General features: G+C 39.3%; 1 protein-coding gene across 3 annotated transcripts in view; it reads left to right on the top strand.

Moving 5' to 3' along the window:
• Positions 1-27,362, top strand: part of CTTNBP2 (cortactin binding protein 2) — a 125,698-nt gene that overhangs the window by 15,930 nt on the left and 82,406 nt on the right. For all 3 annotated transcript variants that reach the window (XM_089524345.1, XM_089524346.1, XM_089524347.1), the window contains exon 2: positions 4,445-4,552. In XM_089524345.1, coding sequence (XP_089380471.1) covers positions 4,445-4,552 — 108 coding nt within the window. The remainder of the gene's footprint in view (positions 1-4,444; positions 4,553-27,362) is intronic.

Here is a 27,362-nt window from a genome sequence, read left to right as displayed (position 1 = left end):
CACTGGGTGACCTTGAGCAAGCCACACTCTCTCAGTCTCAGAGGAAGGCAATGGCAAAACTCTGAAATTTCATGATGTGCTCATTTTAGGATGGCCATAAATCAGAAGAAATTTTAAGTCATGCAGCAACAAATACATTTCAGTGCTTCAACTATAGATGGGATTAGCAATTAGATTTAGGGTGGTGTTTGCTATAGTCTTGGTGACTCTTGCTTCAACAAATATGTAGAGCAATTGTATTCAGGTTTGCTCAGAAGTAAGCCCTTCTGAATTCAGTTATGTTTATTCCCAAGTAAGTGGGAATAGGATTATAGCCATGTTGCTGTAACAACCCCTCCAAACAGGGATTCTTGAGGAATTCAGTCTTTGAAATGAACTTTTTCAGTATCCCCTGGATGTATATACAGATTGGAACATCAGTTATCCACTTCTTATGCATTTCAGGAATGTTTAGACTATGGTCTTGGCTCAGTATACAGTCGTCCCTCAGTATTTGCGGGAGATCATTCCGGACCCCCTTGCGGATACCAAAATTTGTGAATACAGTGGATCCTTGTTATATGGCTTGGGCCCGAGTTACTTAAGGGAATGCCTCTCCCTACATAATCCACCCCGCACCCTCAGAACAACAGGGAAACTTTTACTTGACTGCCCCAAGGTAAAACTAGCAGCAACTCATCGGAGGGCCTATATGGTGACAGCCCCTACCCTCTGGAACGAAATATTGTACTGTTTGTATCGTGACATGTGTCACACAACTGCTATATTGTAAACCGCTTTTAATCTACAGGAAAGGCGGTATATAAATAAAGTTTTTATTATTATTATTATTTGCTGGAGTTTGGTTCCAAGATCCCCCATGGATAAAATCTGTGTATGCTGAAGTCCCATTAAATATAATGATATAGCAAAATGGTGTCCCTTATAAAAAATTGAAAATCAAGGTTTGATTTTTGAAATTTATACTTTTTTTGAACATTTTCGAACTGTGCTTGAATCCGTGTATAAAAAAATCTGTGTATAAGAAAGGCTGACTGTATTCAACTCCAATTGTCCCCAATGGTGCATGAGACAATGGGACAAGCCCCCCCCATCCCTCCCTCCCTCCCCTTTCTTCCCCCTGGACTTAGCTTTGCGTTGGAGGGCTGGGAGAGGGCCTTCTGGGGGGGCAGTCCAGGCCCCTCATTTTGGATTCAGCCAGGCAGCAAGACCCCACCCCTTGGCCTTCCTGGGTCTGATAACTCAGTTTCCCAGGAGGCACTGGGCAGGAGTGAGGAAGGGCACGGGGGCTGCCAGGGCCTGTAATCTGGACTGGCCACCATGGGGACATGCCTTCCCGGCAGCACTTGGGGTCCAGTGTGCACACGCCCCACCCCCTTCCACCACAGCCAATGGGCGTGCGATATGTCCATGGCTGGAGCAGAGGGGGGTGGGGCGTGCACATGCTGGGCCAAAGGAGGGAAGGGAGAAAGGAAGGACAGACATTGTCCCCAATGGCACAGCTGCATGCATGTGCTGCCACTGGTAACAGTGTAGGCTTGCCATCTGCAAATGATCGAAACCGTGAATGGCAAGCTCATGGATACCGAGGGGCGACTGTATATGCATTTTGAAATGTCTGTTTTGAGAAATGGAAAATATTTTAAATGCATACATGAACATGTTTTTGTGCAGAATTTGGAGAAGAATGCAGATTAATGTTGAAACGGGATGGTGCAGACTGCAGATGAACACATGCAAAAGTGTAATGTACAAGAGATAGACTAATTAGTCTGTCTATCTAGACCTTGAACCCTACATGTTTTGAAGTTTAGGGAGGACATTTATTGATCTCTTGAACCTCACTAAACAATAAACCCCAGAATTTTATAGGATGTTGTTATGGCAGCTATAGCACTAAAAAGGAGTAGTGTGATAGGGCCTTAAATGTAAACTAGAAGAAGCCAGTGTACAGATTCATTGGTATTATCCAAATAATCTTTGATTGTGAGTTCCTGCATAGCAGGGGGGTTGGACTGGATGACTTTGTGGTCACTTCCAATTCTAGGATTTTTAGAGATATACCTTTAGGCATATTTCAGAGTTTCTGAATGATGTCTAAAATCATATAGAATTCAAGGTCTAGATGGACTAATTAGTACATTTCTTGTACATGTCACTTTTGCATTTACATGTTCTGTAAATCTGTTGCACCCTGTTTCCGGATTGTTTCAGACTGTGACAGTTGCTTCAGAGATTTTCAGATAGGGGAAAAGCTGGGAGTAAAAGGCATATTCCCAGCATAATTGCGTGATCGTGCTGAAGATTTTCAGATGACATCAAGCTTATCCAGGACTTATTCGATGAAGATCCAGGAATGCTTCAGCAACAAACCATTCACGGGACTTCCCTGGAATGTTTTGTTGCTGGAGCATTCCTGGATCTTCACCAGATAAGTCCTGGAAGAGTGTGATGTGTTTGAAAATCTTTAGCGTGATTGTGCGATTGTGCCGGGAGTATGCCTTTTACTCCTGGCATTTTCCCCCCATCTGAAAATCTCCTGTCGTGTAATTTGGCCCTAAATTGTATGGGGCACTGAAATCTGACAGATGCCAAAAAGACAACTGAGAAATTTCATTTTCACTTCTTTTATTGTCTACTCTCACTTAACAACCAAGTGGGTTCTTTACAATTTAAATGAAATCTCCCATGTTTGAATGCTGCATGCCAAATGTCACCCTTGAGCAAAATTTTCTTGTGCCTCAGTCATAAAATCCAATATAATGGAACGTCTGTGCTAGATGTACCGCTGAACTGGAAATACTTTCCCTCAGCTTGTCATTGCACAAGACTATGTTGGAGATTAACTCATAAATACTATGGTAGAAGATACGTTCTTTCTTCTGGTGGCCAAAGAGGTTACTGAGATGACTTATCTTGTTGGAACTATGTTTCAATAGGATTACTGTTAATCTGTTATAGAACAAGGGCTACAATATTATATGTGCTTACCTGGCAGTAAGCGTTGCTGAACCTAATGCCCTTTCTTTGGAGTAACAGAACTTAGTTCTGAGTAAATATGTATAGGATTACATTGCTGAACTGTTTCCCTAGTTTTCTCTCACATTGCATCACAGTGCCTTCCTAAATATAGCACAGCCTAGTCATCTCTAGTTTTACTTAAGATACTAGACCATCGTGTATATTTGTGTGTCAACCTGTGCATAAATTGAGGGTAGGTTTGGGAGCCAAAGTTGTGGATTTTGCCATGACAAGTCAAGAGTAAAACTTGGGGGCATGGAACAAAGGATGTAAAGGATGAAGCAAAGGAAATCAGTGCCAAAGATCTTTAAAGGCTAGAGGGATGTGGAGGGAACTTTGGCAAAGGGTGGTTGTGTGATGTGGGGGGGAGGCAACCAGGTGTAGGGGGGACTAAGAAAATCTGCACATGTGAAAAAGGATGTAAAGGCAAGAATTAAGGTACAGTATTAAATATGATAAAAAAAGGAACCATCTCCTTCTGGCCATGCAATAAGGTCCCTGGTAACAATTTAAAAGTGATATATTATTAAGGCATTATTAATGAATAACTTAAGTTACTTTTCAAAGAGGTTTTGAACAGATCACTTTTCTCCAATGTAACACTAATGTTAACATGTTAGCTTTAAAAGTAATATGTCCTAGCTCTGAGACTGCTCAGAATGCTGAAGTATCTCTGGAAGCTCAGCAGAACTGAAGATACGGGTCTTACATTTCACCCAAGCTGGATATAGGCAGGGATTTGATAGAATTTTTTTTTTGCGACTTCTAGGATACTCTGAAATTTTGTTTGAGATCAAGTGTGAATTGCTTCCTCTCCTCTCACTTTGGGCCAAGGCAGATGCTACCAATATGCTCACCAAAATAAATTAAATACTTGCCACTGAAATGCTACAAAGCATATCTGCAGATCTCTGAATCAATATGGCTATTGATGGTGGCTCATCAACATGATTCACTAGAAGCTGGACTTTCTGAAGCTCAATTTTTGCTAGCTGAAGAGTAAACACATAGCTCTGTTCTCACAGAGAGGATCAAAGCGCCCTTTTTAAACAAGTATGTAAATGAAATTGATATCTGTGTCTGCCATTAAGTGTTGTTGTTGGGGTTTGTTTTGTTTGTTTTTTTGCTTCTTTGCTGCATTTGATGAAATATATTCATTTCTGTGTAGTGGTTTGAATGATGGACTATGACTTTGGACACCAGGGTCTGAATCCTCATTCAGTGATGGAAATCCACTGGTGACCTTGGACACGTCACACTGAGCCTCAGAAGAAGGCAAAGGCAAACTCCCTCTGAACAAATCTTGCCAAGAAAATCACATGATAGGGTTGGCTATAAATCAGAAATTACTTGAAGGCACACAACAGCAACAGCAATTCATTTCTGTGTTTCTCTAACTTATCAATGTGCTTTCATTTTTCAGAAAAGAGAGTTTGATGTGGACAACCTCAGCAAAGCAGAACTGAGGATGCTTCTGAGTGTTCTAGAAGGGGAACTGGAAGCACGAGATCTTGTGATTGAAGCTTTAAGGGTATGTTGTTGGTTAACATCTTTTAATTTAATTTGCTTTAAGTGGCTTGATTCCCAAATCCAGACCTTTAGAAACTGTATTGGGTGGAAGAAACTACTGTAATATCTTTTGAAAAGCAACACATTGCTCAGTCCTCAGCAAGTTTTGACAGATGAGGAGGTGAATAAATGAAAACGTGATGAGTTTTTCAATCCAAAGGACATGGTATATTAAAAAAAATCCCTATGTCTAATTACTATAATTCTTGTCTTGATTCTTCTTTTCCCTAAACTGGGAGAGAGAAAACATTGTCAGTCTGAGGATCACTATCTTTCTTGAGTAACCATCTGGAGGCAATGTTGGCAGGCAGAGAAGCCAAAAATGAGCACACCTCAATTCTACAAGTTCATTCTTAGGCATGTATAACACGGAAAACACACACAAACACCTTCACCATTTTAACTAAAGTTGAAAAATGTGTCCTATAAGTTCTAATAGGATTTTTTAAAAGTAGAACTGTTTAAGAGAGAAGGGATGAAACCAGGACAGTTGAGAAGACCCAATAGTCAACATCTGACCCACAGACTGCTTGTTCCAAATCTCTGTCCTAAATAAATAGTGAGACACCTCTCTCCAAACACATAGCCCTTCTCTGTGTCCTACCACCTCTCTAGGCAGTTGGTTCCATTGCTGAATCACTCTGTCAAGAAGTTCCTTCTAATGTTCAATTGAAATCTACCCTCCTGTAACATATTAGACATATTGTGTCATGGCCCAAGGGAAATTTGCACTTTGGGGCAATACAGCTTTTAGCCTTGTCTTCCTCTATATTTTGCATTAATATGGAGGTAGCAAACTGTGTGAGACTATAGATGCTGTTAAATTCCCCCCACTTTTTAATTATTTTAAAACAATGGAGCTGATAAAACTAGCCTATGTGGCATCTCAGCAGTTTCACTCTCTCTCTTTTGTACACACTAATAGGATTAGCCTGTCTTTCTTTACAGACTATCTCATGACACTTGCCACAAGCAGCTGAGAGAGATTTTTTTCAGTTGTGCATACTGAGAATAAAGAGCATCTAAGCATAAGGAATATGATGTCTTTCAGTCTGGGTTCTGAGAAAGGCAAAACTCAGAATTAAATATACACACTCGGTCAAGCTACTGAGCTCTGGCATGATCTGTGTTCAAATGCTGGTTGATCATTAGCTTGTTGTTGACTGTGTGAAGGTAAGCAGGTAAAGTTGACATTTGGAATTCCCAAACTCCATGAGAACCATGGGCCACAAGCGATAAAAACTGGCATATTTAGACCAGCTGGACTAGTAACTTTTTGTGTGTGTGTGTGTGTGTGTACAAGTCTTATTTTTGCTTTAGTGAACTGTATGTAACCTTATTGCAAATCCAAACAAAACTTTTGCTTGTATACTAGGGTATAGTGGTGAGGGCAGCCTTTTAGAACAAGTTAAAGTCTAAAGATCATTGGCTGTCCCATCACTTCGGATGACAAGTCCCAGAATCCTCCAGCATAACCAATGGGAATTTTGGGAGATGTCACCCCCCAAACAATATTTTTTGAATTTCTGAACTCTCCAGTGAATTACCTGTAGTTGATCCATTCTCAACCTGTATTCTCCAGATATCAGGCTACAGTTCCTATCTCTCCAGCCAGCACAATGAATGGCCATACTGGCTGGGGATGATGGAAGTTACAAAGGATATCAATGTGGGGAAAGATAGATAACAATGTAAAACCATGTCCCAGATTTAAATTTGCACTCACTTATGAATGTCAGTAGGATATCCTTTGCCCAGTCTATACTACTCAGCCTAACCTACCTCACAGGGCTGTTATGATGATAAAATGGTTGGGAATAGAGTTGTGTATGCTGTGTTCAGGAGGAAAGGGAAGATGTGTGGATCATTCTGTGCATGAGCGTTGCTCACACATTGGAAGCAGACACGTAGAGTTCATGTTTATAAAATATAAATAGACATGGATAAATCGTAGCTAATACAGTAGGTAATATATTATTTCCTTGAATAATTAAGTCATTAAGTATTCAGGTTATTTTTTAAAAAAATCAGACATAGCTGGGCTTGTTTATTCAAGATTGTTGCATTTTCATTTCTAATTTCTTTTGCTTTTTCAAAACTCTGTAGGTGGTAAATGAATATTTGCCTTTCAAAATAAATTTAGATTTCACCTCATGCTCCATCATGCAAATAATTAAAAAGAAAGGCGATAGATTGTGCTAGACACTTTCAATATTATGAGAGCATATGAGCTTAGAATAAATTGTTATCAGGAGCTAAGAAGTCAACCCTTTTGATACTTATTGTAAAGTTAACATTAGAGGAGCATTCAATGACAGACCTCACCACTGTATGCTGCCTTTTGGAAATAGGGATCTGAAGCTTATGCATGTGTGGGTGTGGGTGTGTATATACATATCCATAATGGTAAAGCAGAATAAAATATTAATGCTGTGTATACATAGCAAAGGGAAACAGTGTTTACAAAAATTAGAAATCGTATGGGATGGATTCGGATTGAGATAGTTACATGTAGTTTGCAAAAAAGTCAATGAAATTTAAGTACAGCTTACTTGCAGAACAATCTGAGTGGGTGGTGTTATAGGAAAAGTTATGGACCGCCTACCATTTTTGTAACTGCCAGCTCTTGATGGCTGGGAATATGGGATGGGTTTAATATGTTCCCTGCCCACCAGTGGATTATGCTTTTGCTGGCTTTCAAAAGCAAAGGAAAAAAAAGAACTTCCCTTGGTTCTGACAGGAGTGGAAATACAGGTCCAGTCCTGTGGGAACTGATGGAACAGAGAGGCCTTGGATCCAGCAATTCAAAGATTACCTCTAACATTTCCTTGCTCTGTTTTGGGATTCATCTTATGACAAACTTAGGACATAATAATAATAATAATAATAATAATAATAATAATAATAATTATTATTATTATTATTATTATTTATATTCTGCCTTTTCCTTGCGGAATCAAGGCGGATTACAAAACAAAGGCATTACAACATAAGGCTAAAATGTGGAATTTTAACAGAATGAAATCATCTTTGCTTGGTACTTATCAGACAACACTGTGTCCATCCTGCTGCTGCCTTGTAACTGTAGTGCACCTTTCGCAGATGGGCAAACCCCATCAATGAGTTCTCAATATTTCCATTATAGCACAGGGATTTTTGGTGCAAAACCCCTCTTCATTTCAGTTCCGACATTATAGCAGTCCCATGGCACCCCATGCAGAAAACTGGCTCCCAAAACCACAAGAGTTGGTCCACTCTGTTTTAGATGCTTCTCTGCTACTGGAGTCTCAAGAATCCGTAGTGGCAAAAAACATCGAATACCAGCTGTGATAGGTAAAACTGCCACAATCATTCCTGGACTTTCCACAGGGACCCATACAGTTCAGCCCAAGATTGGACTATTGTAGTGTACTCTGTGTGGGGCTACCCTTGGGCTAGAGTCAGGGAATGAAATACAGGAGTGCAGCATTCAGGACCTAACCTGATATGTGACGCTTCCTATTGTGGACATGCAATTCCTATGCTGAAATATCTGCACTGGCTGCCAGTTAGATACAAAATCATGTTCTAAGTGTTACTGCTGCCCTTTAAGTCAGTAAAGCAATTTGTCTAAAGGACCACCTTCTCCCCTGTGAGTCATCCCTGTCTTAAATTCTGAAGGGAAAGCCTTGTTTAGCCTGTCATGACTATTGCTGTTCCTTAGATTATCGTGCAAAGATGGGCCTTCTCCATTGTGCCACCGAGCACTGAAATCAGGGGCACTTCCACACTACACAATGATAGTGTTGATTCCAATTCAACTGCTGTGGCAACATCCTATGAAATTGGATTTGCTGTTTAAAGAGGAATATTTAGAATTCTTAGCCACAGAGCATTAGTGCTTTCCTGAACTTAAAGCCACAGGATTCCATGTGATGTTGCCACAGCAGTCAAAGTGGAATCATAGTACTATAACTGTTCAGCATGAAAAGGCTCCAGGTGGGCTCCTTGTGTGGGATGTGTATGTCATAATTTGGAAACATATTTGTTTGTCTGAACGTTTTCCTGACTACAAGCATTGCAAGCCAGCACTGTTATTTTGGGGGGGGGGGGCAGGCAGGGGGCAGAATAACAAGTTTTTAAAACTACTTTTCATGGACTGGTTTTACTGCATTTTATTATGATGTTATGATGTGAACGATATTAGGATGTTTTTCAAAAATGCAAACAGTATGCAGATTTTCCTAACTAGGTAGCTAGGTCAGTTCTCACAAAAGGACTCTTTCTTCCTCTACTTCAACATTACGCACCCCCCCTCCAGCCAATTTCCATTGAGAACCCCAGACTTTACAGATTAGATTTTGAGGGCATAGGGTGTGAATAGGTGCAGGAATCATCCCCCTACCTCTTCCACTGAAAGACTCAATTCCAGTGGTGTAGTGGTTTGAACATTGGACTGTGATTTTGGGATCGGGGTTTGAATTCCTGCTCAGCCATGGAAACCCACTGGGTAATTTGGACAAGTTACATTCTCTCAGCCTCAGAGGATGGCATTGGCAAACCTCCTCTGAAGAAAATTGCCAGGAAAATTCATGAGATGGTCACCTTAGGGTCTCCATAATTCAGAAACAACTTAAAGGCAGACAAAAATAGGATCCTCTAGTAAAGTCCATTGCATTGGATCTGAACAAGTTGGAATCCATTTAGAATAAAACAATTGCAATATTGCCATATAGATATATTTAAACAGAGGGAAGATAAACATAGGGATTGTGGAAAATGAACATCCCTCAAGATCAGATCTAAAGGAACTAAGCAGATATTTAAACCATGGCGTACACTAGTAGACATCACTAGAAGAATTACAATTCTGAAGGTTATAAGAGTTGATCTCTTGGCAGAGACTGTAGCGTAAAGAAGAATCAACTTGGTGGAAATTAATCTGGAGTGTTCTGATGCAGTTTCAGCTTTATGCTCTAAAGACAAACATGACTCCTACAAAATACAACATGCTCCATATTTGGTTATGTTTCTCTGGAGATGTGGCATGTGTCTAATTTTCAGAAAGCACTGGGAATATGTAAGTGAAATTGGATTGTATACATAAGGCATAGTGTGTATACAGTAGTTCTGTCTGTATATGGTGTGCTCTGAGTTTTATAACTGTGTTTAGTTTTAGATACCACATGAACTCAAAGAAACATTGGCAGAACTTGTAGGGATTAGAAAATAGGAACAATAGGAATTGCTTCATATTTTTTATGTTTGGATTAATTCTTCATCATACATCATCATGAGAAAAAAATACTGGCAACCAGGAACATCATTAAAATTTGGCTGGGAATTGTCTTGCATACAAAACATTATCTAATATGAAGACCAAGGCAGGTATTAAACACAAATAATACTGTATCTGGACTCAGGAACTTCAAAATGATTTTTGCTTGAGAATTTCTGGATAGTCCACAAGTCATCCTCATTATATTAAGATACACAAGTCCATTCTTCTTGGAAAATATGAAAGCATATATATATAGCAGAGAAGGCTAAATATTTCACAAAGCTACAAATCCCAGAATTCTATAGCATTGAGCAGTGCCAGTTAAAGAGGTGTCAGACTTCATTATTTCCATAGTGCAGATTCAGTCTGGGTCTGACAGACATATGTGAGAAAAACTTAAATTTTCATCATAACTATGTTTTTTTCTGGAATCTGGCTGCGAGCCTGGCATAATGCCTTAATATTCTGCTTGAATGTACTGGTATAGTCAGTAGACTCTCCATCCTTATTCTTACTAGCCAAGATACAAGGTCAGTGTTACTGTTTTAAACGTGAAACAGGGACGTAGCCAGGATTTTAGGAAGGGGGGGTCCAGACTAAGTGCCACCATTATAATGGGGCTTGGGTGTGGCGGCACAGCAGCACACACCATTCATTTTTCTAATGGAAGCGGGGGGTCCGGACCCCAAGATCCCCCCCTTGGCTACGTCCCTGCGTGAAAGAACTAAAAGATGTTAGAGAAGAGAGAACGAAAGCTGATTACAATATGTGGCTGAAAGCTTAGGAAAACCCCAAACCATTTATATAAGGGCACAGTAATGTTATAGGCTTGCATCCTTCCGAGGTCGCTAAAATGAGTACCTAGACTGTTGGGGGCAAATTAGCTTACTTGCTAATTACCTAACTTGCTGTTCACCGCTATGATCTTTGGAATAGCGGTATATAAATAAAAAAAAATAGTATTACAGGCAATATCAACGCAATGGACCTTTAAAAGGTCACTGTAAAGAAACAATGTATTTCTACAGGACATTTCATTGATATTACTTTTGCAAGAAGGTATATATTTAGCCCCAGCGAATATTCCAGTGTATTGCTGATTATAAAAAAATGTTACAGTCACAAGTGTGTTTGTAGATGCAAAATTAAGAATATTCCACAAAGCCAAGCACCACAGCAAGAAGACATGTGTTCATATGAGGTAGAACATTTGTTCTGAGTAGCTGTCAGTTTTTCTTGGCAAAAAACAAAAAAGAAAAGAAAACAGTAGCCAATAAATATGCCAAAGATTTGTTGGAGCAATTTTTCCCACCTGGTTTTTGTTGTTGGGTCTGTAGAAAAAACTATCTATGGCAGGTAGGTAAATCTTGAGGAAATTGTTTAGAAATCTCCAAGTGGCAATATCGTAAAACGTATACCTTGTAGGCCTAGTTCTGTGTACATTCTGCAACAAAAATGTCATTGGGGAACTAAAATGTCATATCTGCCTGTGTGATGTTTAAAGAGAGATTGTAATTCATTGGTTTAAAGATGATATAATTGGAACACTGGCAGCCTTCAGGAGGGAAAATGAAATAGGGTAAAGTTATGCATAATTTTAAGATTCATGAATTCACCAGATATTATGTTAAGGATTTTTAGAAGACTTTTAAAATCAAATATTAGAATGATTTCCCTTTAGGAATTCACTCCTTTTTTTGTAAGTGCTGCCTAGGTATTTGAAGTAATTGTTTACAAATTATAGCTCTTTGTGTGAGATGTCAAGTATTATTAGTGTGCTCTGTATAGAAGTGCTTCATCCCTGTGGAGGTTTTATAAACTATGGTAGATCACCTGGCATCCTTGATAGGACTTGGACTACAACTACCATAATCTCTGGCCACAGACCTTATTGATTTGGACAGATAGGCATTGCAGTTCTGAACATCTGAAGTTTGCTTACCTCTGCTTTAGAGCTGAAGCAGCTAAGTAGTCAGTACATCACTTAGAGAAATGTCATCTTTTGGGAATGATGTATTACAGTTGGCCGTCCTTATCCATGGATTTTTTTTATCTACGAAGTCAAATACCCACGGTTTGAAAATATTTTAAAAAGTATAAATTCAAAATAGCAAACCTTGATTTTCCATTTTATATAAGGGACACCATTTTGCTCTGCCATTATATTTAATGGGACTTGAGCATCCACAGATTTTGTTATCCATGGGGGATCCTAGACCCAAACGCCAGCTGATAACAAGGACCCACTGTACTACACCATTCTTTTCTGGTGACTCCAATTGCCTAGAATTCACTTCGTCAGAATTACATTTATCATCTGATTTTTCTTTCCTTTTAAGAGATAGGCTAAGCCATTTCTGTTTAGACAAGCTGTTGATTTCCTACTGCAGCTGGCTCTGCATTATTGATCTAATGTTGTTGCTTTGTTGTATTATGTATTGGTTATGGGGGTATATGTAGACACATATGTAAATATATATGTGTACATTTATGTAATGTCTTTAGATTTATTTAGCCTATTCAACATTTTTTCTTATATGATCCCTGTGATCTCACAAGTGTGCATTTAGATCAGTAAACATGAGATCAGAGCCTAATTGAGTGTTCAGGTGTCTCAGTAAACAATGGTTTAGAAGGGAAAAAAGCAAACTTAACTGCCTTCTCATGCCCCTTTTCTTCCCTGTAGCCTGGAAAAGTTAAATGTTGGACTAGAACTGCCAGAATCTCCCAATGGCCTTGATGGCTGGGGGATTCTGGGAGTTGTCATCCAAAAAAGTAGCTTTCTTTTTCTCTCATAGCCAGTATACCAGTTATTGGCCAGGGATCAGAGAGTTTGACAAATATGTTTCCATGTATAGATGTTGCTTTAAATAGGAACCATGATCTTTTGGGCAGAAACTTTATATTTATTCCTGTACACATATAGTGAGATCATTTTCAGGGCTGTGTATGGGAATGGAAGAAGTACTGTCAGAACTGATCTTAACATTCTGTGTTTCAACTACACAACACACATGAATCCTGCAGCAATGCCATTGGAACTTTATCATATGTAATCTCATGTATCCAAAATGTTGATAGTCCCATGTTGTACTTTTTGGTATTTTGTTCAGTTCACATCAATCATTCCTCCCCCCAGCAATTGGTTTTGTTGCTAATTACAATTATATCTGCTTCACTGTTTTTGTTTTTAAGTATAAGTTATTAAAACTCACAATTTTGCATGCAACAAATTTCTGCTTCAACAAACTAAATATGAGGCTCTCAGGAAATCACTCAGAGATAGAATGGAGTTTTAAAAATGTTGCAGCTACCAGCTAGGGAAATAACTTCAAAATGTCTTGTTTGATTTCTCAAATTGAATGCTTTCACCTGAGAATGTCCTATAGGCTCTCTACCAGGCATTTGAATACATTGACCTTGGCTAAGCTTATTCAGTAAATGGAAAAGGAACCGGCTATATAAGATTACCTGGCAGAATACTTCCTATGTAGTTAGCCCCCCGCCAAAAGGTCAACCTATTGGACTGTTTGACCTGAGTTATGGGGCTGATTATATGGGAGGAGGCGATCCCATATGTAACCTGGGCACAAACCATGTAGGGCTTTAAAGAGAAAAACCAACACTTTGTACTTGGCCCAGAAACTAATTAGCAGCTAGTGAGTGATTTTAATATTGGTGTGATGTGATCACTCCTATGTAGAGTACATTGCAAAAGTCCAGCTTTGAGCTTACCAGCATATGCACTAACATCTTTGGGTCTTTCAGTTCTAGGAAAGGGTTCAGCTTTTTAAGGTTCTTGGGGTTCATTAAGCACCTAGAACTTAGTGGGAGCCAGGATTTTGCAATGGACCAAACCATTAGGCAAGCAAATAAATGTGAGACAAAGGGGCAAATGTCCTTGTTTGAGTTAAATGCATGTGAATTAACAAAAAGATAATCTTTCCCTTTCTTCTTTTCTATTTTCAGCTCAGTTTTTAATACTTTATATCAAAGCATTTTGAAGCGCCTTTGGCAACTATCTATCTATCTATCTATCTATCTATGCTGTAAAAATATCAGTATCTAAGCCCTGGTACAACATAAATATTTAATAATTGTTTCTTATACAACAGACCATTATAGGATTTCTCTAAGGTCTCTGGCAGAATAATGTTGGTTATAGGTTATAGTGAAGGTTGTGTGGATCCTTTACAAGATTATTACATTACATTCTTAGTACAAAGTTGCAAAGGTGATACCTAGACTAAGGATTTCTCCACATGGGTAGGCAGATTTAAGAGGAGAAGCAGTCTGTGAGAAATTTAGGCCCTTGGCTCCGTAAGAATCTCATAGGCTGAGATAGTTTTGAATTGGATTGGGAAGAGAATCGAAAGACATTTCAGTTGCAGTCATGCAGGTGTTAAAATTTCCTCATCCTTGTTTTTAACTAGAGATGTTTACTGCATGCTGTTTCAACTAGAGCTTTTAAGCCTCCTTCAAGGGCACTCATATATTGAGTGCACTGCAGTTCCTGAAGCTACAGATTCCTTGTAGTTTTAAAATTGTGGGAAATGATGGCTGTGCCCCACTTCTCAAGGAGGAGTCTTATGGAGATAAACTGGAGCAGGCAACGTGTGCACTCTTGGATGGATCTAGTTATTATCTAGAAATGTAGGAACAGTACAGTGGCCACTGGATGTTGTATGGTGATAGAGCATCTCCCCCCCACACACACACACATACACACCATTAGGAGTTTCCATCAGAAGCACCTGATCAATTTGCATTTCCTGCTCTGAAACCAAAACACAGATCTTTGTTACTCCAGCTTTTCTTTCTTGTTTCCCATTCCTGTATACAGTCAGCCCTCTCTGTCCACAGATTCTGCATCCACAGATTCTATCAAGCATGGCTTGACAATATTCCCAAAGGGGAAGAAAAATGGAAAAAGCAAACTTTGATTATGCCTTTTTATATAAGGGACACTATTTTACTACATCACTGTATAATGGGACTTGAGCATCCATGGATTTTGGCATCCACAGGGGGTGGTGGTGGTTCTGGTACCAAACCTCAACAAAAACCAAGGGCCCACTGTTCTTCAGCCCCTGGGGGGAAAACATACTTTCATTTTACTAATCTGAGCAATAATTCAGGAAGCATATTTCCAGATGGGATGTGAGTGCACCTGCCTTCTAAAGCCGGAATCATCTTTTTCCTTCGGGAAACTTCACCATGAGCCATAGCCTAAATGTAAACTGTTTAATGCCACACTTTCTGTAACAGACCCTGTGAGACACCTGCTGCAGTGCAATCTGCCTTGTTGGCAGTCAGAATTATCCATGAACTCTGTATTTCCCCCACGCACTTACCCTCTTCCTAACTAGTATCAACTTTTTGGCAGAGGAAGCTACATGTGAGGAATGGAGGGGGGTGTTATTCAAACAAGATGTAAGACTTCTGCACATATGCTTTTTATTATTTTTTCCAAAGTAATTGTTTTCCAGTACAGCTTGCTATAGGAACCAAGAATAGGAAATATTTTGGAGTAGTTCATAGCATTGGCCCAGGAATGGAAGGAAATCATTGTGTATCACCAGTAAAAGATGGCCAGCTCCAGGGCAAGCCAACAGAGTAGCACATGACTTTGGAGAGACTTCATCAATGCTGTTCACCCCCAGAACCAGACCTTTATTTTTCATGATGGCAAGACATTTTTTAAGATACAAAGAAGCCCCAGAGCAGAATATTCACTTGAGTCCTACACCCACTGTCACCTTTTCCATTATGTTAACAGTGATGCCCTTAGTGAGATTCTGGAAGAAATTGGTTGGTGGCAGTGCAGCAGTGCCAGTGTTGGTGTGGTGCCCTCTCATGAAGGATGGCTGGGACAGTTGATCTCTTCCATCTCCTTTCCCCTTATATTGCAGTAAGCCTTTTCAGAGGTGTTTCTCCCTCTGTATATCAATAAGACAGTGCAGCTTGTCACCGCAATAGAGCATAAAAAGCTGTATGATGTATAGTGGGCACTTGAGCTCAGATTAGTGTCGTGAGCATTCACATGTATGGTTTATTTGATGCAGAGGCAGTGGGTTGAAAGAATGTCAGCAATTCAGCTCCTGAAATGTCAGGCTTGTATGTAAGCATCTCCACTTTAGATGAATACACATAAATTACTCATCGTTTATTTCTACTATTTTCTGTAGTGCACTTCTAAATTACTTCCCAAGAAAATATTATATTAGAGTAGTTTAGAGCAATTACTCTAAGGCTCATTATATTCATTTTTGTCCTGGTAAGAGCAGTGTAATTTTGGAACCATCTCTGAGTACATCTGAGTACATCTCTCTATTGAATGCCAAACCCTTGGGTCTTTTCAATGTTATTAAATCTAAAAATGGTATGGTTGAGATTTTCCATGAGATAGCCATTATACTACAGCAGATAGTAAGGTGCTGATCTTTCTGTTTCTGGGAGAACTTCTTGTGCCTTTACTATAGATCCATGTGAAGTAAATATCCAAATGTGCAACTTGTCCTGACTTGAGTAAGAAGGAAAACTCTTTAACTATTAGGGTTTTATAAAAGCATAGGTGCCTTGTCAAGCTGGGTAAGGGAAATCTATGGCTGGATAAGTTTGGAACAGTAAGCCCTCTCCCACATGTCCACATGTGAATTCTTCCCTTTCAGTCCTGTGGAGGGGGGTGTTCCTCTGGGTACCCCCCTGCCTGAGTACCAGCTGGAGATTTATGGCCCCACTCAGACCATGGGCATTTCTTTCTTCACAGCATTGCAGTATAAGCAATAGAGCGGGTAAGAATGACCCTATCCACTGACCCTAAAGCATTAACTGATTGTACAAGTGAAATTCCAACATTATTGAAGTTGTAGCCCTAGTTGTTACGATAGCAGTAAAGTGTTACCATAGAACTCACTTGATTACTGTTGGTAAATCAAACATACATATTTGAGATGTCATCGAGATAACATAAGATAAGGTTATACTATAACTTTCTGTGAACTTGAGAAGTCTTTGGAGGGTCAGGTTTGGGATGCCAAGGATAGTCAAGAAAGATGGTATGACTAGCAAGGAATTTCAGAGTACAACAAAGTAGACCTGTAACAAAATGTTATACAATTGGCCTGTTGTTGTTGTTGTTGTTGTTGTTGTTGTCTCATGAAATTTTTGTCAAAAAATTGACCCCCCCCCCCCAAAAAAAAAAAGCCGGGTTGACTTATCCACAGGTCAATGTAAGTAGTGTATTTTAACTCTTCTCCTTATCTGAGTAGAGTGGCAAATGGTAAGAGCTTAGTTCATTCTGGGAGCACCCCAAAAAAGCACTGAACCCCTCAGGTCTTTCCACCATGATGCTGCTTCTGTCCTTTTTGAATGCTTGGTTGGAGAAATGGAAGTGCTTCACCTCAAAAGAGTGCCAAGAGGAACTGGGCTTAGAAGGATCTAAATAAGACATTTCTGTATGAAGACAGTAAACTTCATCCTTTACTTCCTTTGTTGCATGCCCCTAACTTTTATCCTTGACTTATCCGTGAGTCATATCAAAATCCATAATTTTGGCCCAAAAACATGCCCTCGACTTATACATGAGATCAATTTATAGTCGAGTATATACAATAAGCTATCCATGGCTTGAATTTTTTTTTTAAAAAAAAATAAATTTTAAAAAGCAAATGTTTTGCTATTTTATGTAAGGGACACCATTTTACTATGCTGTTATATTTAATGGCACTTGATCATCCATGGATTTTGGTCTTAGAACCAAACCTCAGTGGGTAGCAAGGGCTCACTGTATAATCTGCAGTACTTCTTTTCAGGCTTTTAGCCAGCCATGTCCCTTTCCAGGATATTCTAATCCATTGATCCCCACATCTGACACCACCACCCCAAATGTCAGTCAAGCACTGTTGAGACTGAGTGTATTCAGTCTTCATGGGGCTGGTTGGGGTATTTGTTCCCCATTAGGTTTGTATTTGCAATGCTTGGAATTTCACCAGACTTGCTGATAATCTCCCTCTTTTATGTGAATGGTGCTTTTAAAAATACATAAGTGATGGTAACTCAGACTTGGATTATTGCTTGCATAAAAAACTGGAAGAGTGAGTTAGGGCCTGGACAGACAGGCCAAAATAAAGCTGCTTAAATACTGCATGCGTCCTAAGAAGCCAGAAGCCGTGCCAAAGCCACGCTCCAGTCCTAAAGGACTGGAGTGCAGCTTTGGCACAGCTTCTGGCCTCTTAAGATGTGTGTGTCATTTAAACGACATACCTCTAAAGTGACCCAAGCAGCTTTATTTTGGCCTGTTTGTTCGGGTCCTTGGTATTACTAACATATAATACAGGCTCAGGGAATGATTTGTAGAAAATTCAGAACAATTAACTAAGACGGGATGTAACCCAGACTAATTCATGGACACTGTGCTTAGCTGTCAAGGAACTTTGAGAAAAAGCTGTTGATCTGTTTATCACCACCCTGTCTATATTTCCCCCCTCAAAACAGGGGATGCTCACAGATTTATGCCAACGACACTGTGGCAGCCAATTGAATCTGAGTCATGCTGTTTTCATAGTCAAGAGTGTAATATGTCTTCTGATATTTGTCCTTGGGTCGGGGCAGGAAAGACAAGTGTCTGCATCCATTTTCTAGCTAGTTCTCAAGCAGTATTCTCAGAATGCAAGCAAGGAAATGTAACGTCAGAAGCATATTCATGGCTGTACTAACTAACCCTGTAAACAACAACAACAACATTCAGAAGCTCACAGAATTATCTGTTAAACAAGGGTTGGCACTACTGTTAGGCAGACTGAGGTGGCAGATTTTTGGATGTCATGAAAGAGCATCAAACTGTTAATTCTTTGTTATTACTATATTTATACTGTCATCTTAATTTTCTGCCGCCTTTGTCCAAATAACTTGATCAGATGTATGCACTATGTACCATCAGTTCAGTGGGAATGAGGCCTTAGGTGCCTAAATGTTATCAACTTATTTAATTCCCCACCCCCAGCCCGTTGCTTGTATAGTCTGAAAACTGAAAAGACATGATTCCAAAAATCACAAGTATTTAGTTCAACAGGACAAGACGAGATGAAGAGACCAGGCTGCAAATTCTACTCGGATTGCAGAGGGTTAGTTGGTCCAATTTTGATTGACCTCTGCAAGTTACACTCTAGGACCTGAAGACTTTGCTGCCAAGATTAGGCAGAAATGTGCCAAATCCTGTGGTTAAGAAGACTTTCCACTCCTTGCGGAGCTGTTATTGTGTGTTTCCTTCCACTTAACCTATTGCCTGGAATCCTGTTGGATCATTTCTACTGAAGCCTATAAATATTACCTTTTTGACTAACACTTTCAGAATCCAAATACTATGCTGGCTGTAGTTCAAAAAGGTAACATTCCTTAATTCTAGTTCTTACTTACCAACCTAACCTCCAAAATTAGGAGGGGGAGCAAGTAGTTATAGTATGGAGTACATATATTTCTGGCTCCCCCTCCCCATCTTAAATTGTTTACCAAAAGCCTTTCAAAGTGCAGAGCAATGCAGTGAAACAGTAAAAGTGTTTAAAGTGAGTCTTTGATAACCCAAGCCAATGAGTTGGTAAATATGCCTCTTTACTTTAGAATGGCTTCATTTTTTGTCATTTCTTTTATTTGTGAAGACAGAGATGGATTGCTCAAACTGTAACGTCAAGCCATAGTTTTGATTTAGACAGTGAGGCCCAGCTGTGCCCACTAATTATACAAATGGACAGTCATTCAAAGTATATTAGCTTCAGATCATAGCATCCATGCAATAATGAATGTCTGTGGTATAGTCAAGATGCTGATGATATGTAAAGGTAAACAGAGCAAAAAGCTTCAATGTATTCTCACTTTCTAATAGAAGTGATCCTTCTCAGGGTTCCAGTCACTCAGGCAGCTATTCAGAAATATAGCCATGCTAGTCTGGAAAATCAGTACGCAAAGGGATATTGCAGCACCTTTGAGACTAACTGAAAGAAAGAAGCTGGTAGCAAGAGCTTTCGTAGACTTGAGCCTATTTCCTCAGATATAAGGCCCACCATGAATTCCTTCAGCAGGCCATTCTGTATCCTGTGGCCACCAACCACATGGAAGAAAACTCTAGTCAATTGTTTGCTTTCTTTTCCAAACTGATATATAACATGCTGTGACTATTGAACATGCTTAGTTCTTGGTGGCCTGTTTTGCAGAGAATGAAGTTCCCCCCCTCCCTTCTCCAGATTTTTTTTTGTCCTCCAGAAATCCTGGAATTATTCTTGACATGCTGATATGACCCTACACATATTACTTAAGCCATGTCATTTTTGCTAGTCCATTTAGCTATTTTATTCATTGCCTTTAAAAAAATACATTTGTATACCTGGACACCTGGCAGCCATTTAACCACATGACAGATGACCCAAAAATGGCTATTCTTAAGCATGCATTAGCAAGTGTTAGTTTGGACTAAGGATGGAAAACTTGGCCTTCCAGATGTTTGGACTGTAACCCACTATTCTGCACCATTGGCTTTTCTGCGTACAGCTTCTGGGACTTTGAATAACATCTGGAGGACCACCATGTTTCTTGGTTTGGACCAAGGTGGTCATAATCTATCCAGATTCGAATACCAGGATCCCATTGTTTATGTGATGTTATTTATACACTCAGTTCATAGCGCCCCATGGAATGACTACCTTTCCTAAATATCTCTTAAAAGTCAGCCATTCATCCCCACTATGATCTTGCTCACCATCTGGAATCCCATTAAGTAAATTTGACCAGCCAGGTCTTTTTGATGCTGATTTATTATCTCTTCCTTCAGTGCATTCTCTAAATGCTCACTTCAGCACAGCTTAGATTGGCCTGTAGTGCATCTTCATGACCCTGAAAAGCACCAGGGAACAATTTGCAGACAGCTTCCTGTTTGTACTAGCTTCCTAATTTAAATAAAATAGCTGGGCTGGTCAGGCCAAACCAAAAAGTATGCAGTGTCATTTGTCTCCCTTACAGTTTGGTGTATTATTTCCATTTAAAAGAGCTGAACATTTTTAGGACTGGTGTATTCATGATGAATGGTGAGATGTGTTAATGCTTGAAAAATATAGCACTGCTCCACTGAGATGCATCATGGCAGGTGCAGAATTGTATTCTGTTGTAAGGAGGGAGGGGTGTGGTGTGTAATGTTACCCTGGGTGGTATATGGAGGGAGGGAAACTGGATATATGGCGGATTGCCAAAACACTTCAGTTTTTGACATTTCCCATGACTGGGTTGAATGTTGATAGCATTTTTCCACAGGTTAGATGTTAATCTGTATGCAGAGATATGTCTTAATTTAAAATGTTATTGTGAGTAGTAGTTATTGTGGTATCATTAAAGTATTAGTATGATATTGGCAATGGAATGCTTGATGGAATGCTTACTAATAATTTCAATGTTCCTTTGTTACTGCCTAGCATCCTATTGGTTAGTCCCAACTAGAACAGATCCATTCAGTCAATTATTGAATGTTGAGTCAACATGTAGATAATACCAAAGGATTCAATAGATCTACCGGTACTTAGAACTAACAGAACCAAGGCTCTGTACTTTGTATACTGTAATCCCATCTTGAATACAGTTTCCTTTGTGAAAAGCCTCCATAGAGAAGAAGGTCCAATCTAATCAAATAAAAGGGTTGCTTTCCTTTCCTTTCTGCATTGAAGAATGTATTGTGTATGTTGTAGGCTTGTACACACAGAGCAATCCCTGTTATTGAAACTGATGGGCCACTTCTGTCCCAGTAGTTCTATTCTGACAGTCACAGTCCTTCTGTCACAGTAGTTTTGTTTTGACATTGGCACAAGTTTTTTAAAAATACCTTTGGCTGAACACACTTATTATGTGTATGCAATACACAGTTATATCAGTTTTGTGCCACATTAACTATCATGGCTCTGTCCGATGGAAACTTGAATAGTTTTGTGAGGTAGTGGGATCTTGGTATCCATGACCTCTTGTGAATGCTCAACTCCCATTAAGTACAGTGGCAGAGAAAAATGTTGCCCGTTATATAAAATGGCAAAATCAAGGTTTGCTTTTTGGAATATATATTTTAAGCTGTGGATGCTTGAATCCATGGATAAAGACTTTAGGGATACAGATGGCCTACTGTACATAAAATTCTATGTTAGCCATCTGTAGTCCTATATGTCAGGGGAGTAAATTAGAGTTCTGTAACAGATACATTTTTCAGCATTCCAAGGGCGCATCTGCACTATTACTATTTCAGTTCCATACCATTATCATTGATCCATTCTAAGGAATTCTGGGATATGTAGTGATTTGTGTGGTGGCATCTTATAAAATACCAAGACACCTTCAGAAGGCAGAGACTGAGGGTTGACTCAGTTTAATTCTGTAACGTAGACTGGTAAAACCAACCTGCTTTAAACCTCCAGCCCTAGGAGTACAAGAACATGGAATTTAAAGTACTGCACCAAAGTAGAATTCTAAGATTCCTAAGAATGGTACCATGGCAGTTACAGTGGTGTGAAACTGATATAAATATGTAGTAGAAGCTTCCACACTCTATAGAATTTTGATAAGGCAAGCCTTTTAATTTGTTAGATGCTTCTGAGTACATTCAGTCAAATATACTTGGAAACTGTTTTTAGTCCATCATGTTCAGGACATGAAGAGGAGCCCACACATGCAAGGAATTTGTAGGTGAGAATTGTGTGCAGATTCTGCTACAGTCTTGTGGGACCTTATCGCATGGACAAAAAACCTGACTGCACCCCAACAGGATGCAGCCGGGTTGTGGGATGCAGGAGGGAATTATTGCACGTAATTCATTGCTGATTCCACTGGGCAGGTGCAGCCCAGCTGCACCCTGGGTCCCAGGCGCATTTCGGAGGCTGCTCTTCAAACCCAGGAGCTTTCCAACTTTGAAAAGTGGGCTCCGAAGCACACTTGCGACCCAAGATGCAGCTAGGCTGCACTCGCCTGGTGGAATCAGCAGCGAATTACGTGTGATAATTGCCGGCTGCATCTGCTAGGGTGCAGTCAGTTTTTTTGTCCATGTGATAAGCTCCTTAGTCTTTGTGCATACTGGCTCATCATGATATAAATCAGACATGTTTAGGACCTGTGTTCTCATTGTGCCAGTAAGCTCAGAATTACCACAGAGGGCAAAAGAGGGAATCAATCACTTTTGATTATCTCAAACACTATTGCTACTCCACAATTATTATTTTTCAAAAATCCAAAGGAAAGTGAAGTAAGAGGATAATGTAAAGCACATATATAGTTATCCTTAGTAATTGTTCCATTTTCAAAAGAAACCACTCTTTGAATTCCTTGACAGCCTCGATTCAATCTAATTTTCCAATGAAGCCATAATTGTATGTTTACCGCAATACTCTGTTGCTATGGGAGCAAGTGTGATCAAATATATTCATTTGTAGAACTTCAAGGCAGTAGGAGGTGGTATTGGGGAATGATTTTAAAACTCCTCAGCATATACTCCCTAACGCTCTTAAAATTAAGGGAAGTGTAAATTGTTTTAATCTCGCAGAAAGCTTTTATTTGAGGTATATAGACTTAGTTGAAGCACACATTGTAAAATAAAATATCTTCAATCAAATCAATTTAAATAGTAAATCTTTGGAAAATATAGTAATAATGTCTGCACAAAGTGTCTCAATTTAGTAAGAACAGTCCCAATTAATCTTCTGTTATTTCTGTTGCAGAGAGCCCTTTGATATCTGCTCGGGTTTGATTCCAGGACACCCCCCACATAGATACTAAAATCCATGAATGCTCAAGTTTCATTACATACAATGGTGTAGTATGATGTCCCTTATATAAAATAGAAAAATTGTGTCCCTTGTATCAAATGGTAAAATCAAGGTTTGTGTTTTGAAATTGTTAAAAATATATATTTTCAAGCTGTGGATGTTGGAATCTGTGGATGGTTGAATCCATGTTTATGGAGGACTGGTTGTACTATAAAAGTGCCTTTCTCTTTCCTCCCACTGCCCCCCCATTGTCCTCAGTTTATAGCAATAACATTTACATTTCTATACCGCTTTATAGTGCTAAGCACTCTCTTAAGCAGTTTACAAGCTTATTTGAATATTTCAAAATAAAGTTAAAATGCAAAAGTAGTTTGCACTCACTTTACTTAGGAAGGGAAAGAGTAGGCAGAATCTTGTTGATGGTGGGATTCAGCATTTGCAACAATATTATATAAAGGATCTGTGAACAGGAAGGATCCTGGTCTCTTACTGGTAAATCCTTATGACATTTTTTTTCCTGTTCTGAAACCTTTTTCAGTTGTGTGCCTGTGTTGTCACTTTAGTATGCTAATACTCCGTTTGGCTCATATAATTTTTATTGAGATGAGCAGCTTTTGATTTAAGATTTTTATGTGAGAATGGAGCCAAGATTGTCATTAGTTTGATCTTCAGACCTTGTTTCCCCTAATCTTAGGTAATATTAGAAAGGGGGAGTCTTACTCTGTGTTAGTGCAACTCTCCCAGTGAATCAGTGCCATATACAAATAGAAACAGGATACCTCCTGGATCTACTGGAAGAGAGTGACAAGTGGGATTAAAGTGACAAGCAACAGGAATACTAGAAGATCAGTTAAGCAGACAGTTTCTATAATAGCTTGGTCATCTATCTTTTGTGAGTGTGTTACTCTGGATACAATTTTAGGTATTATGACAGTCCAAATCCATGAATTTAGCCCCTTCCAACTATGTGAATTTATATATTAAAGTTTCTGCACAGGAAGGGAACAGAACAGACCAATTCTCAAAGTGATCATCCCTGGCTCTAGAAAATTTCCTGGAAAGAAAAAGAAAAAAGAATTGTAACCAGTGTTTTGTAGGCACAAATGTGTTTTGTATTGCAAAAATGTGTGCACACATACTCATGCACCCTGCCCCTCACACATAAGCTGATGTCTGAAATAATTCTTAAAAGTCCAGATAGTTTACACCATGTAAGTATGCACTCATGCAATTTCAAATGTCATGCCCTTTTGACATACTGTACTGTTCATGCTTACAGTATCCTTCTTGAGAATGCTGGTGTGCTTTGGTGCTGAGTAAAGTTTTAGATTTTAGAAACACCAGGTGTCAGCGAGCCATATAAAACTGGATTTCTCTAGAGCCCAGCCAAAGGGGTCATTACTATAAAAAGATAAAATAAACATGTTTTCACTAGAAAATGTTCCTTAGCTATTTGCAGAGGTAATGTTTAAGGAAACTTTTATTAACTTGTTCTAAATGTGTGTGTTGCTCTGGAAGGAAAGCACTGCGTTTAGTTCTTGGCATTTAAATTCAGGAACATTTAAGTCTTTAAGGCACTGAGTAGATTTTCCCCTCTTCATTTTCTGTATGCAAAACCATTGTGTTAACTTCTTGGAATTTAACCTGCTGTTCTTTTCCCATATGCCAGGTGGTAATATCTGTTGTGACTTTTCTTTTCCTTCAGAAATTTCAAGGAAATACTAATTTTTCTGCCATATGTGAAATTATGAAACCCTGCAGAGTACTCTAAAATGTGCTGGTTTCATTTCTCTATATAAATGCCAGCAGTACAGGGTTTTCACATTGAGGTCCTTCCTGTATTTCTGGGCTTTTACCGCCTTTATAGCATCCAGCTGCAAATGAAGGTTGCTTTTTCAGGCAAGGTGAATATCTTTACTGCACAGATATTCTAACAGTTGCCATAGAAACCTAGATCTGCAGTGTGCATAGTACACAGCATTTTTTCTTAGCCACATGGTCTTATCCTATTTTCTATTAGAAAAAGCTTTGGTATTTGTTGTTTTTGTGTCCCTTCAAATCATTTCTTACTTACCGAGCTCCTAATGGGATTCTCTTGGGAAGATTTGTTTAGAGGAGGTTTACCATTAGCATCCCCTGAGGCTGAGAGCATATGACTTGCCCAAAATCACCCAGTGGATTTCATGACCAAGTGGGGAATCAAAATCCTGGTTTTCTGAGTCATAGTCCAACACTCAAACCATTACATCACACTGACTATCTTCCTCTCACTTGGAACTTAATGGATGGCTGATGTGATTGGATTCTCCACACTCTTACTGTAACTAAGGCTGCATCTGTACTGCAGAAATAATGCAGTTGGATACCACTTGAACTGCCATAGCACATTGCTATGGAATCCTGGGATTTGCAGTTTGTTATGGCACCAGAACTCTCTGACAGAGAAGTCTATTAACCTCACAAAACTACAGATCCTAGAATTCCATAGCATTGAGCCATGGCAGTTTAAGTGCTATCAAACTACATTATTTATGCAGTGCAAATGCAACCTAAAAACTCATACTCCAACATTGAACAAATAAATGTGCAACCACACAAGGAAATGAATAGCCAAAAGAGTGCTGCAGTGCAACTCCATTTCCACATCCTTGAACTGCATGCAGACATTGTTCATGGGTCAGAAATGGCCATGGACAACAGTAGGGGAATTTACACATGCATAAGACTCCCAGAATATCCCAGGCATTATCAACTTATATTACCGGTATGTAATTCCTTCCCTTAAAATAAAAACTATCTTCTCTTTCTTTTGCAGTTACTAAAATGGATAATTTGTTGTTTTTTAAATATAATATGTTATCCCCTTGATTCGGATTCTGAACAAATAGTGTTTTAAATCACAGGATGAGCCTATACACATAATACATGCTACAGAAACGTCCTCCAGTGTGTGGACAGAAAGGTCCATAGCCCTGCTGCCTAACTCAGTGAGTAAGATCACCTTAATAAGACTAAAGACACCATGTTTAGGCTTCTCACATCTTACTCCTCCCATGTTGATCCTTCTGAAATGCCAAGTGCCTTCCTTCACCATTGGTCCTTTCAAGTCGCTTGCTCTTAATGACTTAGTAGTCTGGCACATGTTGGGTTTTGAGATGAAAAGTAATCATTAATATTCCCTACTTCCTGTAATATCGTGGGATTGTACACTTACTCATCCATCTTGCTTTCTCTTTTGAAGCTATTTATGAGACAAGCAGTCATCTTTTTAAAGCTGAATTTCTATATTTGAGTCATGATTCATTCTTTGCTAGGGTTTATGTAAATTTTTTAAGCGACAGTGGGTCCTCTGCATCCATGGGGTTTGCTTCCAGGAACATCCCCCCCCCCCCCATGGATACCAAAAAACACGGATGCTCAAGTCAGTATTTGCAATTTAAAGTTACCTGTGATGGACTGCAGCCAGGCTGAGAAATGGTGCCAGAGCAGTGGCAGATGCTGCAGCAGCAAGGCCTAGGCACCAATTGTATTTAATTGTATTTATTTTTTTAATTTTAAGCTAATTCGAGTTCCAGCTTTGAGGGAAAGAGGGGGTATAAATCATTATCACCATCATTACCACCACCACCACCACCACCACCATGCATGCATTCTTTCTGCTTTGGCTGCAATGATTCTGCTCTTTCCTTCAAAAAGTGGAAGCTGCAGCTGGCATGCTCCCAACAGGAATC

Source organism: Sceloporus occidentalis, unplaced genomic scaffold (assembly GCF_023333645.1).
Source record: "Sceloporus occidentalis isolate IW3139 unplaced genomic scaffold, rSceOcc1.0.p SCAF_5, whole genome shotgun sequence".
In the NCBI taxonomy this organism is placed as follows: domain Eukaryota; kingdom Metazoa; phylum Chordata; class Lepidosauria; order Squamata; family Phrynosomatidae; genus Sceloporus; species Sceloporus occidentalis.
This window is presented reverse-complemented; position numbering and strand designations above follow the sequence as displayed.